The following is a 15,034-nucleotide window of genomic DNA, read 5'->3' on the forward strand; positions in this document are numbered from 1 at the left end:
CCGAATCATGATCTCCAGGGTCTCAGCTACCCCCGGCAGCTGAGACCCCGGAAATTTTCTGACTCTGGGGGGCGCTAGACCCTTTTTTCCGACCGCCGTTAAAAAGCGGCGGATCGGAAAAAGTACCCTTATTTACCGCCGTTAAAAGGCGTATCGGCGGTCGTAAAGGGGTTAAAGCACTACTACAGTGGTGCAATAAACAAATCCCACTGGAGGGGTGCTTTAAGAATGGTCCAATAGGGGTATTAAAACAAAAAGACATACTAGTTTGCTGGACCCCTGCTGCACCACTGCCTATGTCCCACACTGGTCTGCTGTCTTCCTCTTCCTGCAGGAGACGTCACCTGACTATGGCGGATTGACGGGGGGTTCAGTAGGTGAGAATATTTTTTAACACCAATTTGCACTCTTAATATAAAATGTAGTGCACAGCCCCTTTTATTGGTAGTAAATTTACAGACCTCCAAAAATGTTAACTTATTTGGTTGTAGGAAGATTGGCATTAAAGATATTGAAAGTTCAGGGTCCAACTGCTGGGACTTGTACCGATGGTGAACTTATATCACCGTTAGAATGGATCTGTAGCACTTGCAATTGTCAGCTGCTCCATTCATTCTTTGATGCTGATGAGCGCTGCTCTTAAGTTTCTCCAGCATCTCTATAGAGACAGCACGGAACAGCGGTCGAGTTTCCAACCTGGTTAAAAGTGCCCTATTCTGCCGATTTGGTGAAGGTCCCAGGGGTGTAATCCCTGCCGATACTGCGGATAGGTGATAACTTGTTTTCACCAGACAAGATTTTTAACTTGTCACTTTTAGCAAGAAAAGTGTGATTAGCCATAATTTCAGTAAAATCTTAGATTCCCTCATCTATACATGGTAGCTTAAATAACTTTTAAGGGGTTGTCCTATAAACAATGTACATTTTTAATCAGTATGTTTTGGAATAATAAGTTCCACAATTGGATGTTTTAGTTTTGGCAGAGGAACATTTTTTATATCTTATAAATGTGCCTTTGATGTATATTATTTGCTATATTTAACCATGCAGAACCACTCCAGTTCATGGATGGTGCATACAGCTGCTGACCAAGGAAGGGTTGGGTGAAGGGGCAGAAGTAACAAAAGGGAATGTAAGATGATACAGCTAGGGCTAATAAATGGGTCCACGATGTCCATAAAAAATAGAGCCATGTGAATAAAGCTTTAGCTGCATGAAGATCAAACTGATTTTAAATATTTTATAACTTGAGTAGACAAATGTTAGCCAGGTTTAGGAGCTTGCAGAATACTCTGTAAGGCTAGGTCCTTAACGCCACTCAAATTGTATTTGCCATCTCACTTCAGAACCCTCCCTGATGTATTTTGCACTTTTTTTTTTTTTTTTTCCCCTCGATACTCTGTTCTTGATGTTCCTGGGCTGTGTTAACATTTGTTGGCGGCTCCACTAGTGTGCTGCTCTATTTGTCCAATAAAATGTTGCTCATGTGATGGAGTCCCAATGGACCCTTATCAATGGTGGTTCAAAAACGCTGATAGCATACTTAATGGGGTTTTTCAAGCAATGTTCAAAACTTGCATGGCATTGTGTATAAAACTCACTGTTAGGATTCCACTCAAAAAGTTCCCACGGTCATCATGTGACGGCTGATGGCATTTGCATACTCAACCAGCTTTCCACATCTAAAGGCTGACATTTCTGCCCATTCGTTTTTGCAAAATAGGTCTAGCTCAGTGAGATCGGATAGAGACATCTGTGAACAGAAATATTCAAGTTATGTCACAAATTCTCAATGGGTTTTAGGTCTGGACTGTGACTGGGCCATTCAAACATATGAATATGCGTTGATCTAAACTATTCCATTGTAGCTCTGGGATTATGTTTAGGTTTGTGGTCCTGCTGGAAGGTGAACCTACACCCCAATCTCAAGTATTTTGCAGCCTGTGACAGAATTTCCTCCATGATTGCCTTTTTATTAAGCTCTATTCATCTTACAATCAATTCTGACCAGTTTCCCTGTCCATGCTGAAAAATGCATTCCAACAGCATGATGCGGTTACCACCACATTTCATTATGGAGATGGTGTTTTTAGGGTGATGTGCAATGTTAGGTTTCCGCCATATATAGCATTTTGCATCTAGGCCAAAATGTCTACTTTGGTCTCATCTGACCAGAGCAACTTCCTCCACATACTTGCTGTGTCCCCTACATGACTTTCACAAACTGAACTTTTTACGGCTTGCTTACAAAAATTTTCTTCTTGCCACTGTTCCAGAAAGACCAGATTTGTGGATTATGCAACTCCTTGTCCTGTAGACAAAATCTCCCACCTGAACTGTGAATCTCTACAGCTTCTCCAGAGTGACCATGTACCTCTTGGCCGCTACTCTAATTGGTGCTCTACTTGCTTGGGATCTCAGTTTAGGTGGACGACCATGTCTTGGTAGGTTTGCAGTTGTAGCACAATCCTACAATTTTTTTGATGGATTGAACATCCATGAGATGTTCAGAGCTTGGGCTATTTTTTATTTTTTTATAACCTATCCCTGCTTTACTCTTCTCTACAACTTTATCCCTGACCTGTCTGGTATATTCCATGGTTTTCATGATGCTGTTTAATCCTTAATATTTTCAAACAAACCTCAGAGGCCTTTACAGAACAGCTGTAGTTATACGGAGAATAAATTACACACAAGTGGACTAATTTAATAATGATGTGACTTCTGGAGGCAATTGGTTTTACTTAGGGGTCACATTTTCAGATTTTTGTTTTTAAAACATTGAGGAAACGTGTATTCCTTTACACCTCACAAATACTTGCTACTGTGTTTGTATTTTACTGTGACTTTGTGCTGTACCGTTACATTTTTTGGTGTAACGTGGAATAGCTTACAGCGTATGAATACTTTGAAGTCACTGTACTTTCATTGCGATTGGATAAATAAATGTAAGTGCTAAGCTGGATGATACTCCCAGATAGAGAGGTTACATGAAGCTGGATGTGATAGCGTGACTGGAATGCTTGATGGGAATAACCAATGAGGGTATCGTCTGAACCCCTGGATGCAAGTGTACTGCCTTGGTGGGATTTATGTGGGGAGCTTTGGCTATCATGATACAGAAAATGGGGCCTGTTTGCATGACTACTGTGGGGGCTCTGGGACCTGGATATTGCTACTCAGGGAGGAGCCTGATGGCTCTCCACCTTCTTTCGGAACTGAATGTGGCTCTCAAGGTAAGAATGGTTGGGGATCACTACAGTAGAGAATATACGCTGCTATCAAGTTTCTGACCATATCGTGTGTCCCTCGTGTGGTTCTTATGCTTTTTGTTCGAATGGGACGGTCTGGAACGTGACCAGCAAAACCAGTTTTGTTGTTCTTAGAATGAGCCTGTGCACACATAGGCCACCTGTATTTCAGTCACATGTGGTACGTCATTCGTATGACCGCTGCAGCCATCACTTCCCTCCATGCTGATTTCGGTACGTACAGCACATGACCACTCAGGCCAGTGATTGACTGTGTTGTTCACGTAAATGATCTATGGCATGTAACAAAGTACAGGACCAGTGGAGTGGCGGGGTTGGGCTGGAGGATAATGTCATTGAGTTGTGCTTATTTTATGCTATTTCACAAAATAGTGGGAAGACTCTTTAGCAGCTTTTATATTTTAGACATTTGACTTCTTCCCTTTACTGTAATACTATCAGTAGTGGCATATTTGTTGCTTCTGGGATTGAATATCCGTTCCATTTATTTGCTGCAGGCCCATAGATTCCTGCAAATCCCAGTCAGATAACTAAGAAAATGGTGACTATTCACTTGCAAATTGCTTCTTCTGAGAGGAAGAGGACTTGAACACTAGTGTCACCTATTGGCAGTAGAAATCCTAAAAGTCAATATCGACCCTTTAACAAGCCTTGTCATATGACTTGGGATATATAAGACCAACCAGAATCTCCATTTGCAAACAGTGTTTCAGGGTATTGCCCCTCGTCAGTGCAAAGTATGAGATCTGGTTTGGCAAGGTGAAAGGCTAAGACTGGCTCTAAGGGGGGAGCTTTCCCCTTATGGAGAATGAAACAGCAGGTCTGGCATGTCAGTATGAGGAGACTTGAAAGCCTTGCGTCACATTACTAGTACATGCCATATTGGCACCGTTGGCAGCAAGCTGTTGTCTGTTCGTTTCTATTGCACACATGCATCTCTGAACTCAATGTGGGTACCGTGTGTGGATGGGGCTATCCAAACAGAAGAACTGATCCTAGCCATTGTCTTTCCTAACTTGGCAGGAAGCTTCAGTGATGAGTTGGAATTCTTTCTCTTAGTAGGCCTTGTATCTGCATTATGGTGATATATCACAATCTGCACCACTAGATGGAGATAATGTAACTTAGAAGTCATACGCTTTTCATATTCAGTTTTGTATAGACTTTCTTGTCTATAGAATGTCCTGTATATTAGAAGGCTTCATAATTTACTAATTATACTTTATAGTATTCTGCAGTGCTTTTAATGCAACCTTTTTTACAATGCATTTATGATCTACAGAATTTTAATAGGGATTTATTTGATCTTCTTTTCTCTTTACTTACCGTAGTTCTACTCTGGGCACCGATCTCCACACATTCCTTATAGGCTACTGCACCTTGTATGGACACACGCACGGCATTTAGCAGGGTACGAGCAACAGGATGCACATGAATTTCTAATTGCTGCATTAGATGTACTGCACAGGCACTGCAAAGGTAAGAATTACTGTACTACACCTCATACATGCGTAATAGATTTTAAAACTTCTCTGTTTAACAGATTGTAACAATCTGATATTCAACCCCCGTTAGGCCTAAGCCACACGGCGAGAAAATTGGTGCGAGTGGAGTGTGATAAAACATCGCATTCCACTCGGACCAATATTAGCCTGTGTGTCAGCGCCTAATCGGACCGAGAAAACAATCGCAGCATGCTGCAACTGTAATGCGAGACTCTTTTCTCTCGCACCCATTCAAGTGACTGGGGCGTTCGAAAAATCGCACTGCACTCGTGGAACACCGGTGTACCGCGTGTGCAGAGCGAGAATCGCAATAGCCGGCTACGGAGGAGAGAGGGAGAAATCCCTCCTTCCCTTGCTCAGCACCCGCTCACCCCCAGCAGCTGAGGTACCGCTCGCACAGTCGGACCTCAGTCGCAGGGATACTAGCATGACACTCTGTTCCTGCTGTGCTGCCAGTGCAAGCAGTGTCATGCGAGCATCGCACTAGTGCTCCTTGTGGCCTCAGCCTTAGTGTTATTTACTCCAAAATGCTTCCAATAAAACCTTCAGATTATTCCTCTGAAAACAAGTCCCCACTTGCATCCGTCAGCTATCAACAGAAAAATGAGACATTATCAAAAAAGAACCAGGAGTCCATCTAGCTATATTTAAACAAAAAATTTTTTTTGTGGACATTATTAAAAACATTTTTACATTCAATGAAATAATTCAAATGGAGCAGATAAATATCATACCTACATACACATATATATGAATAGGGTATGGATCTGCCAATCCATGCTTAACTACAGTAGGTATAACATAGCCAAAAGTGTAATCATTGCCAAGCATAAGAAAGAGGTGCAGTTTCAGAAGAAATATCACTTGCATTAGTGCAAAATTGCATAAACAATCATAGGTGATATAAAAATGAATTACCCATTTAATATTGAAAAAGCGAACTAGCTCCTATCTCAATAGGTCATATAAGCATTACCCATTTTAATGCAGGAACTCACCAATTCCTATCACTAATGTGCATTTTGCGTGTGTAGCTTTCTCACTGGAGATGAATGAAACTGAGGTTCGATGTTCGGAGCTTAGGTTTGGAAACAGACTTCCAAAAAAACAAAGTTCAGGTTCGAAGTTCGAGTGAGTTAAGAGTGCAAAGCACTCGAGAGCAGCGCTGTGCTTGGGTATGAGTGACACTCAGCTGCGTGCAGTGTTTGAACGGCTCACACTGGGGGTAAAATCAGCGTGATCAGATCACTTAGTTTTTTCACAAACACTGACTCTATAGGCTTCCAAAAGAATAGAATCCCGTACCATTCCGAAAAGAATTTCCTCCATACTTTTTCTCAAGACTGTGCTCTAGTGTATTGTAGTGATGTTCCTGAGCTGATGGAACACTGTAACATTTAGTACAATGTGAGCAAATAGAGACTATTGATTCATCAAAAAAAAAGTCTGAAAGCTGCTACTGCACAATGCTTCAGTGGCTGTAGAGCATTCTGTGCACTTGAGAGAAAGCTATGAGAATTTAGACTTTATTCTCAAGAAACGTAAATATGAGGATCAAGTATGGTCAATAAGTGGTGATCTGAAAGTTCTTTCTGCTCCTTTGGGAGCAGGGAGCATACACAAAGTACCCATGCTTTTTGTGATAAGGGGACAGCTGGGATAGGACTCATCACTGGAGCCAAAAAAGTTGGCCATCAAGAAAATCTTTGCAACCGGGACTCAAAAACATAGTTGTGGAAAGTTTAGTTGATCCACGTAAAGTTCTCCTGACACCACTTCTCATTAAACTTGGACTGATGAAGCAGTTTGCGAAAGCTCTAACAAAAGGAGACTTTTAAGTACTTGCATTCAGGGACTGTCCAAAGCAAAACTGAAGGAAGGCATTTTTGTGGGTCTGGATATTCAAAAACTCATGGTGGGATGATCTGTTTGAAATAAAAGCTGTTAAGAAAAGGGCTTGGGAATGTTTCAAATAAGTTGTGAAGAAATTTGTAGGTGACAACAAACATCCGAAATTTAAATCCATTGTGGAGAATGTGCTACAAAGTTTCAAAGCCTCCGGTTGTCTGATAAAATGTAACTTCAAATTCATCGTTCTCACTTGAACTACTTTATTGAAAACCTTGGTGCTGTTAGCAAAGGAGAAAGATTTCATCAGGCTATCGATTAAAAGGAAAAAAACAATACCAAGGCATATGGAACGTCACCATGAAGAGCAACGACTGCTGTATGCTTCACAGAGAAGATACCAAGAGAAAGGGAAAAGGCGCAAGAATTAATTTATGGTAAGTTGCAGAAATGAATGTTCGTATGTGTAACACGCACGCACGCACGTACGTACGTACGTACACACTTGTTTGTACTCTTCATTTAATGAAAGAAAAACCCAGAATGGTTACAAATGAACTTTCTGACATAAGTAATACAAAAAAAAAATCTAGGAAATTGAACAAATATAAGTAGACATTGCTTCCATGCTTCCAAAGATTTTTCTTCATCGTTCCTTATGGGAGACCCAGACCATGGGTGTATAGCTTCTGCCTCCGGAGGACACACAAAGTACTACACTCAAACGTGTAGCTCCTCCCTCCTAGCATATACACCACCTGGTAGCCAGTCCTAGCCAGTTTCAATGCTTTGTGTTCAGGAGGTCACACACACATGCATTCTCTTATTCGGGAACAACTGGATGAAATTATTAAGGAAGCTCTTGGCGGGGAAGAGTTCTTCCATGCCACAAACCTAAACCAGGAAACCTGTCCAGGGCAGGAATCAGTCGAGGTTTCGTTCTTTTCGTTCCTCCATCTGATCGTTCTCTAAGCCCTCGGCCTCGTCCACTGGCTCAGCCAAGGATCGTAAACCCAAATGGCGCACGAGAAGACCGCAGGAGATGCTGCCACTAAGTCAGCCTCCTCCTGGCTATCTGGCCACGCCAGCAACGTCCTTGGTCGGTGGCAGGCTCTCCCACTTTGGCGACGTATGGTTTTAACACGTCTCCGATCAGTGGGTGCGAGATACCATCTCCCACGGCTATAGGATAGAATTCTATCCAGCCCGCCAAACAGATTTTTTTCTGTCAACTCCCCCCTGCTCCAAGGCCACCGCCTTCTCACAGGCTGTGGCATTCTTGCAGGCCACTGGAGTAATTGTACCGGTTCCCGACTGGGAACGGTTCTGAGATTTCTGCTTAAATCTATTCCTAGTACCCGAAGAGGGCGGTGCCTTCCGACCTGGATCTCAAGCTTCTCAAGCATGTTCAGGTGCGGCATTTTCGCATGGAGTCTCTGTGATCAATCAATGACCCAAGGAGATTCCCTAGCATCCATCGACATCAGAGATGCCTATCTGCATGTGCCAATCGCAGTTTCACACCAGCGTTGGCTACGTTTTGCAATCAGAGTGGTCCAATTCGTGGCTCTTCCCTTGGGGTTAGCCACGGCTCCTCGAGTATTCTCAAGGTCGGGGCAGCTGTGATTGCGGTCCTGCACCTCTAGGGGTTGGCAGTGATCCTTTTGTCCTGGACAGCCTTCTAGTCTGGGCTTCATCCAGTGCAAACTGTTAGCGGAGTGCCTTGCTCACTCTCGCCACTCTAATCAATTCGGGTGGTTTGTCATTCTGTCCAAGTCCACTCTGACTTCGACCCAGAAGTTCACATACCCAGGGACGCAATTCGAGACTGTCGGCACTTGTGAAGCTGCCCTTAGTCAAACAGCAGTCCCTCCGCTGGCGGTCGACGTCGTTCCATCAGGCACCTAATACAGGTGCTGGATCAGATGGTGGTGTCAATGGAAGCGATTCCCTTGCCCAGTTCCATCTGCGTCCTCTGCGGCTGGATATTTTCCGCTGTTGGAACAAGCGGACTTCCTCCTTCCACGGGGTGGTGGCTTCGCCACAGACCAGGGGCTCGTTTCAGTGGTGGTTTCGGCCCCTCTGTCTCAGGGACGCTCCTTCCTGGCTCCGTCCCGGGTGATCCTCACAAAGATGCTAGTCTATCCGGCTGGGGAGCAGTATATCTCCACCATGGAGCGCAGGGCACTTGGACTCTGTCCGAATCAGCCCTCTGGATCAACGTGCTGGAAATCAGAGCTGTGTTTCTAGCTCTCTAAGCCTTTCACCATCTGTTGGCGGCCAGGCACATTCGAGTCCAGTCAGACAACGCTACAGCGTTTGCCTACATCAACCTCCAGGGCGGGACACTCAGCCACCTGGCAATGTTGGAGGTTCATCGCATTCTTCAGTGGACGGAGGACTCCTAGTCCACCATATCCGCAGCCCACATCCCAGACGTGGAAAACTGGGAGGCAGATTGTCTCAGCCGTCAAACTGTGGCTCCACGATCCTCAGGTTTTTGCGGCAGACGCACTGGTTCAAGTTTGGTCCCAGCTTCGTCTGTCTTACGTGTTTCACCCTCCAGTTCTTGCCCAGAGTCCTGCGCAAGATCGGAAAGGAGGGCAGTCGGGTCATTCTCATTACTCCAGACTGACCCAGGCAAGCTTGGTACCCTGACCTGCTCAGTCTGTCCGTAGAGGTGCCATGGCATCTTCCGGACTGTCCAGACCTTCTCTCACGAGGTCAGTCTTTCCGCCAGAACCTGCGGCTCTCAGATTGACGGCGTGGCGTTTGAGTCATGGATCTTGACGACTTCTGGTATCCCTCCTGAAGTCATCTCCACTATGACTCGAGCTCGGAAGTATCCTTTGGCCTTTTGGCCTTGCCGACCCTCCTGTCCCTTCTACAGTCCGGTCTGCAGCTAGGACTATCCCTTTAAGGGACAGGTCTCGGCTCTGTCAGTGTTGTGCCAGCGGCGTATCGCCCGGCTGGTCCAGGTGCGCTCCTTCATGCAGGGCGCATCTCACATCATTCCGCCTTACCGGCGGCCTTTGGAGCCCTGGGACCTTAATTCGGTCCTCACGGCTTCCGGAAACCCCCCTTTGAGCCTCTTAGGGAGGTTTTCTTTGTTTAGTCTTTCACAGAAAGTGGTCTTTCTAGTGGCCATAACTTCCCTCAAGAGAGTCTCTGTTTTGGCTGCACTCTCTTCGGAGTCCTCCCTTCATCAAGACAAGGTGGTTCTCCGTCCGACTCCGGACTTTCTCCCTAAGGTGGTTGCTGCTTCCACCTTAACCGGGGCATTTTCCCTGCCTTCCTTTTTGTCCGGCTCCTGTTCATCGCTTTGAAAGGGCGTTGCATACTCTGGATCTGGTGCGGGCGCTCCGGATCTATGTGTCTCGCACCGCTGTTCTTAGGCGGTGCACCTCTCCTTTGTGCTGACCGCTGGTCAGCGTAAGGGTCTCTCGGCATTTAAGCCGACCCTGGCTCGTTGGTTTAGGTCGGCCATTTCCGATACCTACCAGTGTACTCAAGTGCCTCTCCCGCCGGGGATCAAGGCACACTTGACCAGAGCTGTCGGTGCCTCTTAGGCTTTCAGGCCCAGGCTACGGCTCAGCAGGTCTGTCAGACTGCCACTTGGACTAGTCTGCATACTTTTTCGAAGCACTACAAAGTGCATGCTCTTGCTTCGGCAGATGCGAGCTTGGGCAGACGCATCCTTCAGGCGGCTGTCGCCCATTTGTGAAGTTAGGTTTCGCCTACTTCTCAGTTTTTCTGTTTATTCCCACCCATGGACTGCTTTAGAACGTCCCATGGTCTGGGTCTCCCATAAGGAACGATGAAGAAAAAGAGAATTTTGTTACTTACCGTAAATTATTTTTCTTATAGTTCCGACATGGGAGACCCAGCACCCTCCCTGTTGCCTGTCGGCAGGTTTCTTGTTCCGCGTGTTATCACCGGCTGTTGTTGTAGACAGAGGTTCCGGTTGTTCCGGGTTTTGCTCTGTCTCTACTTGTGGGTGGATGTCCTCCTTCAGCTTTTGCACTAAACTGGCTAGGACTGGCTACCAGGGGGTGTATATGCTAGGAGGGAGGAGCTACACGTTTGAGTGTAGTACTTTGTGTGTCCTCCGGAGGCAGAAGCTATACACCCATGGTCTGGGTCTCCCATGTCGGAACTATAAGAAAAAGAATTTACGGTAAGTAACAAAATTCTTTTTTTAAAACCGTAAAACTCATGAAACAGGCCTGAACAGAAATGATGGTACCCCTGAAAATAATGTGACAAAAGGGACATGTTAAACCAAGGTGTGTCCAGAAATTAGCATCACATGTGTCTATGTGGCACCCTACAGTTATGTAGCCACAGTAATATCTGGTCGGAGCAGTAAGGGATTTCCACATTGGAAGTACTCACAACAGTTTCCACCCCAGGCCTGAAGGGGGAGCTCTACGTAACTGATGTCAGGTGTACTGGCTGATGTCAGTTGAAGTCTAGAAATTGTAATGCTGGGGGCAGAGCAAGGCAGTTGAAACCGGTCGGGTCCGGTGCAGGACTGACAGAGGAAGCAACCTGAAAACTGTGCTTTATTGGGCCAGTACCAGGGGAAAAAGCCTAGAAGTGTGAGAGATCCTGAGTGAGGGTCAGAGGCAAGGCGAGACAGAGAAGGGGTGAAGGAACCAGTTTGGTACACCCTAGAAGAAGAAACCCAGACACCAGAGTCAGTCTGCACGGGTTCAGTCAGGCCCAGCAGAAAACTCCTGAAGGCGAGGGGGACTTCAGTCTCGCACAGAAGCACTTGTAGCACCGCCATCAGTAGAGCCAGGGACCGCAGCAGAGTTAGTGGTGCCCAGCAGAACGGTTCATTACGCCTGCTATTCAAGTGAGAGACACAGGAGAGGTCAGGGCCAGGTTTGACACAGCCCAGGACTTAAACAGACACACAGCAATAAGGAGGCTTCATAACTCAGATGTGGAAATCCCAACTGCCACCTAACCACCCGGACTGTACCCTTGAGATATCCCTGCTAACTTCAGTAAAGGTACAGAAAGAAAGACCCGCTGTTTGTGTGACAGTTATTGCTCTCACTATAGACTGTATTTGCCTGAACATGAGGAGCCACATCTCAGTGGCCTTGAAGAGACAGATATTAAGACTTTTGTGGTAAGCTGTCTTCCTGTGGGTGAAATCTCGATCTTTTCCAAAGGTTCCGGGGTCCGGCTCCACCTGTGGGGAGCAATAATACCTTAGATGCGCCATCACTACCTGCCCCGGGAAACACTCAGCACAGCAGGGGCCAACATAACCACAGGTGGTGTCACGAACTTTATTCCACTGTAAATAGAATCATCATCCCCTTTATTTAAAAGATGCCGCCAGGGTCACTGAGTTGAACCCCGTCACTGCTGACATCCCCAGACTAGTCCGGCCCTGTTCCGAGTACCCCCGGCCCTGGAGTTGGACGTGTCATCTACAATCTTGTAATCAGTCAGTGGACCTGTATATAGGGCTACGGATACTCACTGTGCTGTTTGGTGACATGGTGTGTACCACACTCAACATGGACCAGAGGAAGCGAAGGAGAGAGTTGTCTCAAGAGATTAGAACGAAAAGTATAGACAAGCATGTTAAAGGTAAAGGTTATAAGACCATCTCCAAGCAGCTTGATCTTCCTATGACTACAGTTGCACATATTATTCAGAAATTTAAGAACCATGGGACTTTAGCCAACCTCCCTGGACGTGGCCACAGGGGGAAAATTGATGACAAATCAAAGAGAATTATAATACGAATGGTAACAAGAGCCCAGAAAAACTTCTAAAGAGATTAAAGGTGAATTTCAAGATCAAGGAACATCCGTGTCAGATCGCACCATCCATCTTTGTTTGAGCCAACTTGGACATCATGGGAGACGACCAAGGAGGACCCCATTATTGAAAAGAATCATAAAAAAAAAGCCTGACTGGAATTCGCCAAACTATATGTTGACAAGCCGCAAAGCTTCTGGGAGAATGTCCCTATGGACAGAGGAGGCAAAAATTGAACTTTTTGTCAAGGTACATCAGCTCTATGTTCAGACGGGAAAATGAAGCATATCAAGAAAAGAAAACTGTCCCTACTGTGAAACATGGAGGAGGTTATGTTATGTTCTGGGGCTGCTTTGCTGCATCTGGCACAGGGTGTCTTTTAATCTGTGCAGGGTACAATGAAATATCAAGACTATCAAGGAATTCTAGAGAGAAATGTGCTGCCCAGTGTCAGAAATCTTGGGTCTCAGTCGCAGGTCATGGGTCTTGCAACAGGATAATGACCCAAAACATACAGCTAAAAAAAAACAAGAATGGCTAAGAGGAAAACATTGAAGTGAATTTCTATGAGCCATGACCTAAATACTATTGAGCATTTTTGGAAAGAGCTGAAACATGCCGTCTAGAAAAGGCAACCTTCACACAGGAGACAGTTGGACAGTTTGCTCTTGAGGAGTGGGCCAAAATACCGTATTTTTTTGGACTATAAGACGCACCGGACCATAAGACGCACCCTGGTTTTAGAGGAGGAAAATAGTAAAATAAAATTTTAAGCAAAAAATATGGTCATGAGACACTGTTATGGGGCGAGGATCTGCTGCTGACACTTAAGGCGGTAATGTCCCCAAATTCTCTACTAAGGTACCCCAGCCTGGTAATGATCCTCCTGCCTTGTATATACAGCATATGTACCTCATCCTGGTATAGCCCCCATCCTGCAATATACTGGCATATGGCCGCATCCTGCTATATACCGCATCCTGGCATATACCCCCATCCTGCTCATATGCCCCCATCCTGCTCATATGCCCCCATCCTGCTGATAATATAGCCCCATCCTGCTCATGATATAACCCCATCCTGCTATATGCCCCCATCCTGCTCATAATATACCCCCATCCTGCTATATGCCCGCATCCTGCTATATACCCCCATCCTGGTATACGGCCCGCATCCTGTGGCACATAAAAAAATGAAAGGTTCATACTCACCTTACCTCACTCCCTGCAGCATCGCTCCTCCTCCGTCTGTCAGCAGCAGTGCTGGAGTGTGGAGCCGGCTACGATCCCTGCAGCATCATGATGTCCTGTCTGTGCCGGCGGCGGCTGCGTGTGGACACGTGCACACAGCGATGATGTCATCACTGTGCTCACCGCTAGTCTTCACACAGCCACCGCCGGCACAGACAGGAGGAGATTGCGGTGCTGCAGGGATCGTAGCCGATGAGTTATACGGATTCACTGCACCCCACGCTGATGATGATGCGCGGGGAGCAGTGAATACAGCCGCACATGATCACTCCAGGCTGTAGTTGCCAGGGGTGATCATGCATGCAGGCTGTTTAATATATGCGCATTCCTCGCCCATCACCCCACCCACCTGTCAGCGCCGGCTTCAGCGCTGAGAGATGAGTGGTAGGATGGGCGTGCATATGTAATGAGCCTGCCCACGTGGTCACGACAGGCTGCTACAGCCTGCTCGTGCCGCCGATGACCCGCTTCACTGCAGCACCTTCATTCCCCGCAGCCCCACATTCAGACTATAAGACGCACCCCCCCACTTTCCCCCAACATTTGGGGGAAAAAAGTATCTTATAGTCCGAAAAATACGGTACCTGTCGAGAGGTGCAGAAATCTCAGTTACAGGAATCGTTTGATTGCAGTGATTGCCTCAAAAGGTTCGATTGCAGTGATTGCCTCAAAAGGTTATCATTTCTGTTCAGGCCTATTACATGAGTTTTATTTATTTATTTATTTATTTTTTTTGTTAAATTCTGTGGAAGCAGAAAAGCAGCAATGTCTGACTTTCATTTGTTCATTTTCATAGATTTTTTTTTTTCTATTACATCTGTCAGATTCAAGTTTATTTCTGTGACCATTCTGTGTGTGTATGTATGTATGTATGTATATAATTTATTTACACATATCTGAACATTCATTCTGCAACTTTACTGGAAATTAATTCTTGTGCCTTTTCCTTTTCTCAATATCTTTTCTCTTAGAGAAGGCCTGCGGATCTTCTCTGTGAAGCATCCAACAGTCGTATAATAATAATAATTTATTCATTTATATAGCGCTATTAATTCCACAGCGCTTTACATACATCAGTAACACTGTCCCCACTAGGGCTCACAATCTAAGGTCCCAATCAGTATATTTTTTGAATTGTGGGAGGAAACCCACGCAAACACGGGGAGAACATACAAACTCCTTGCAGATAGTCCTTGGTGGGATTTGAACCGAGGACCCCAGCGCTGCAAGACTGCAGTGCTAACCACCTGAGCCACCGTGCTGCCCTTTATTAGATTAATTATATACTGTGTGCGTGCAACTTTATTGTAAATTCTTGTGCTTTTTTATATACAGTGCTGGCCAAAAGTATTGGCACTCCTGCAATTCTGTC

General features: G+C 45.6%; 1 protein-coding gene across 8 annotated transcripts in view; it reads left to right on the top strand.

Moving 5' to 3' along the window:
* The window catches only part of LOC142245262 (ubiquitin carboxyl-terminal hydrolase 22-A), a 179,659-nt gene that overhangs the window by 130,312 nt on the left and 34,313 nt on the right, over positions 1-15,034 (top strand). For all 8 annotated transcript variants that reach the window (XM_075317845.1, XM_075317843.1, XM_075317842.1 and 5 more), the window contains one exon: positions 4,604-4,751. In XM_075317845.1, coding sequence (XP_075173960.1) covers positions 4,604-4,751 — 148 coding nt within the window. The remainder of the gene's footprint in view (positions 1-4,603; positions 4,752-15,034) is intronic.

This window comes from Anomaloglossus baeobatrachus, chromosome 7 (assembly GCF_048569485.1).
Source record: "Anomaloglossus baeobatrachus isolate aAnoBae1 chromosome 7, aAnoBae1.hap1, whole genome shotgun sequence".
Classification (NCBI taxonomy): Eukaryota; Metazoa; Chordata; class Amphibia; order Anura; family Aromobatidae; genus Anomaloglossus; species Anomaloglossus baeobatrachus.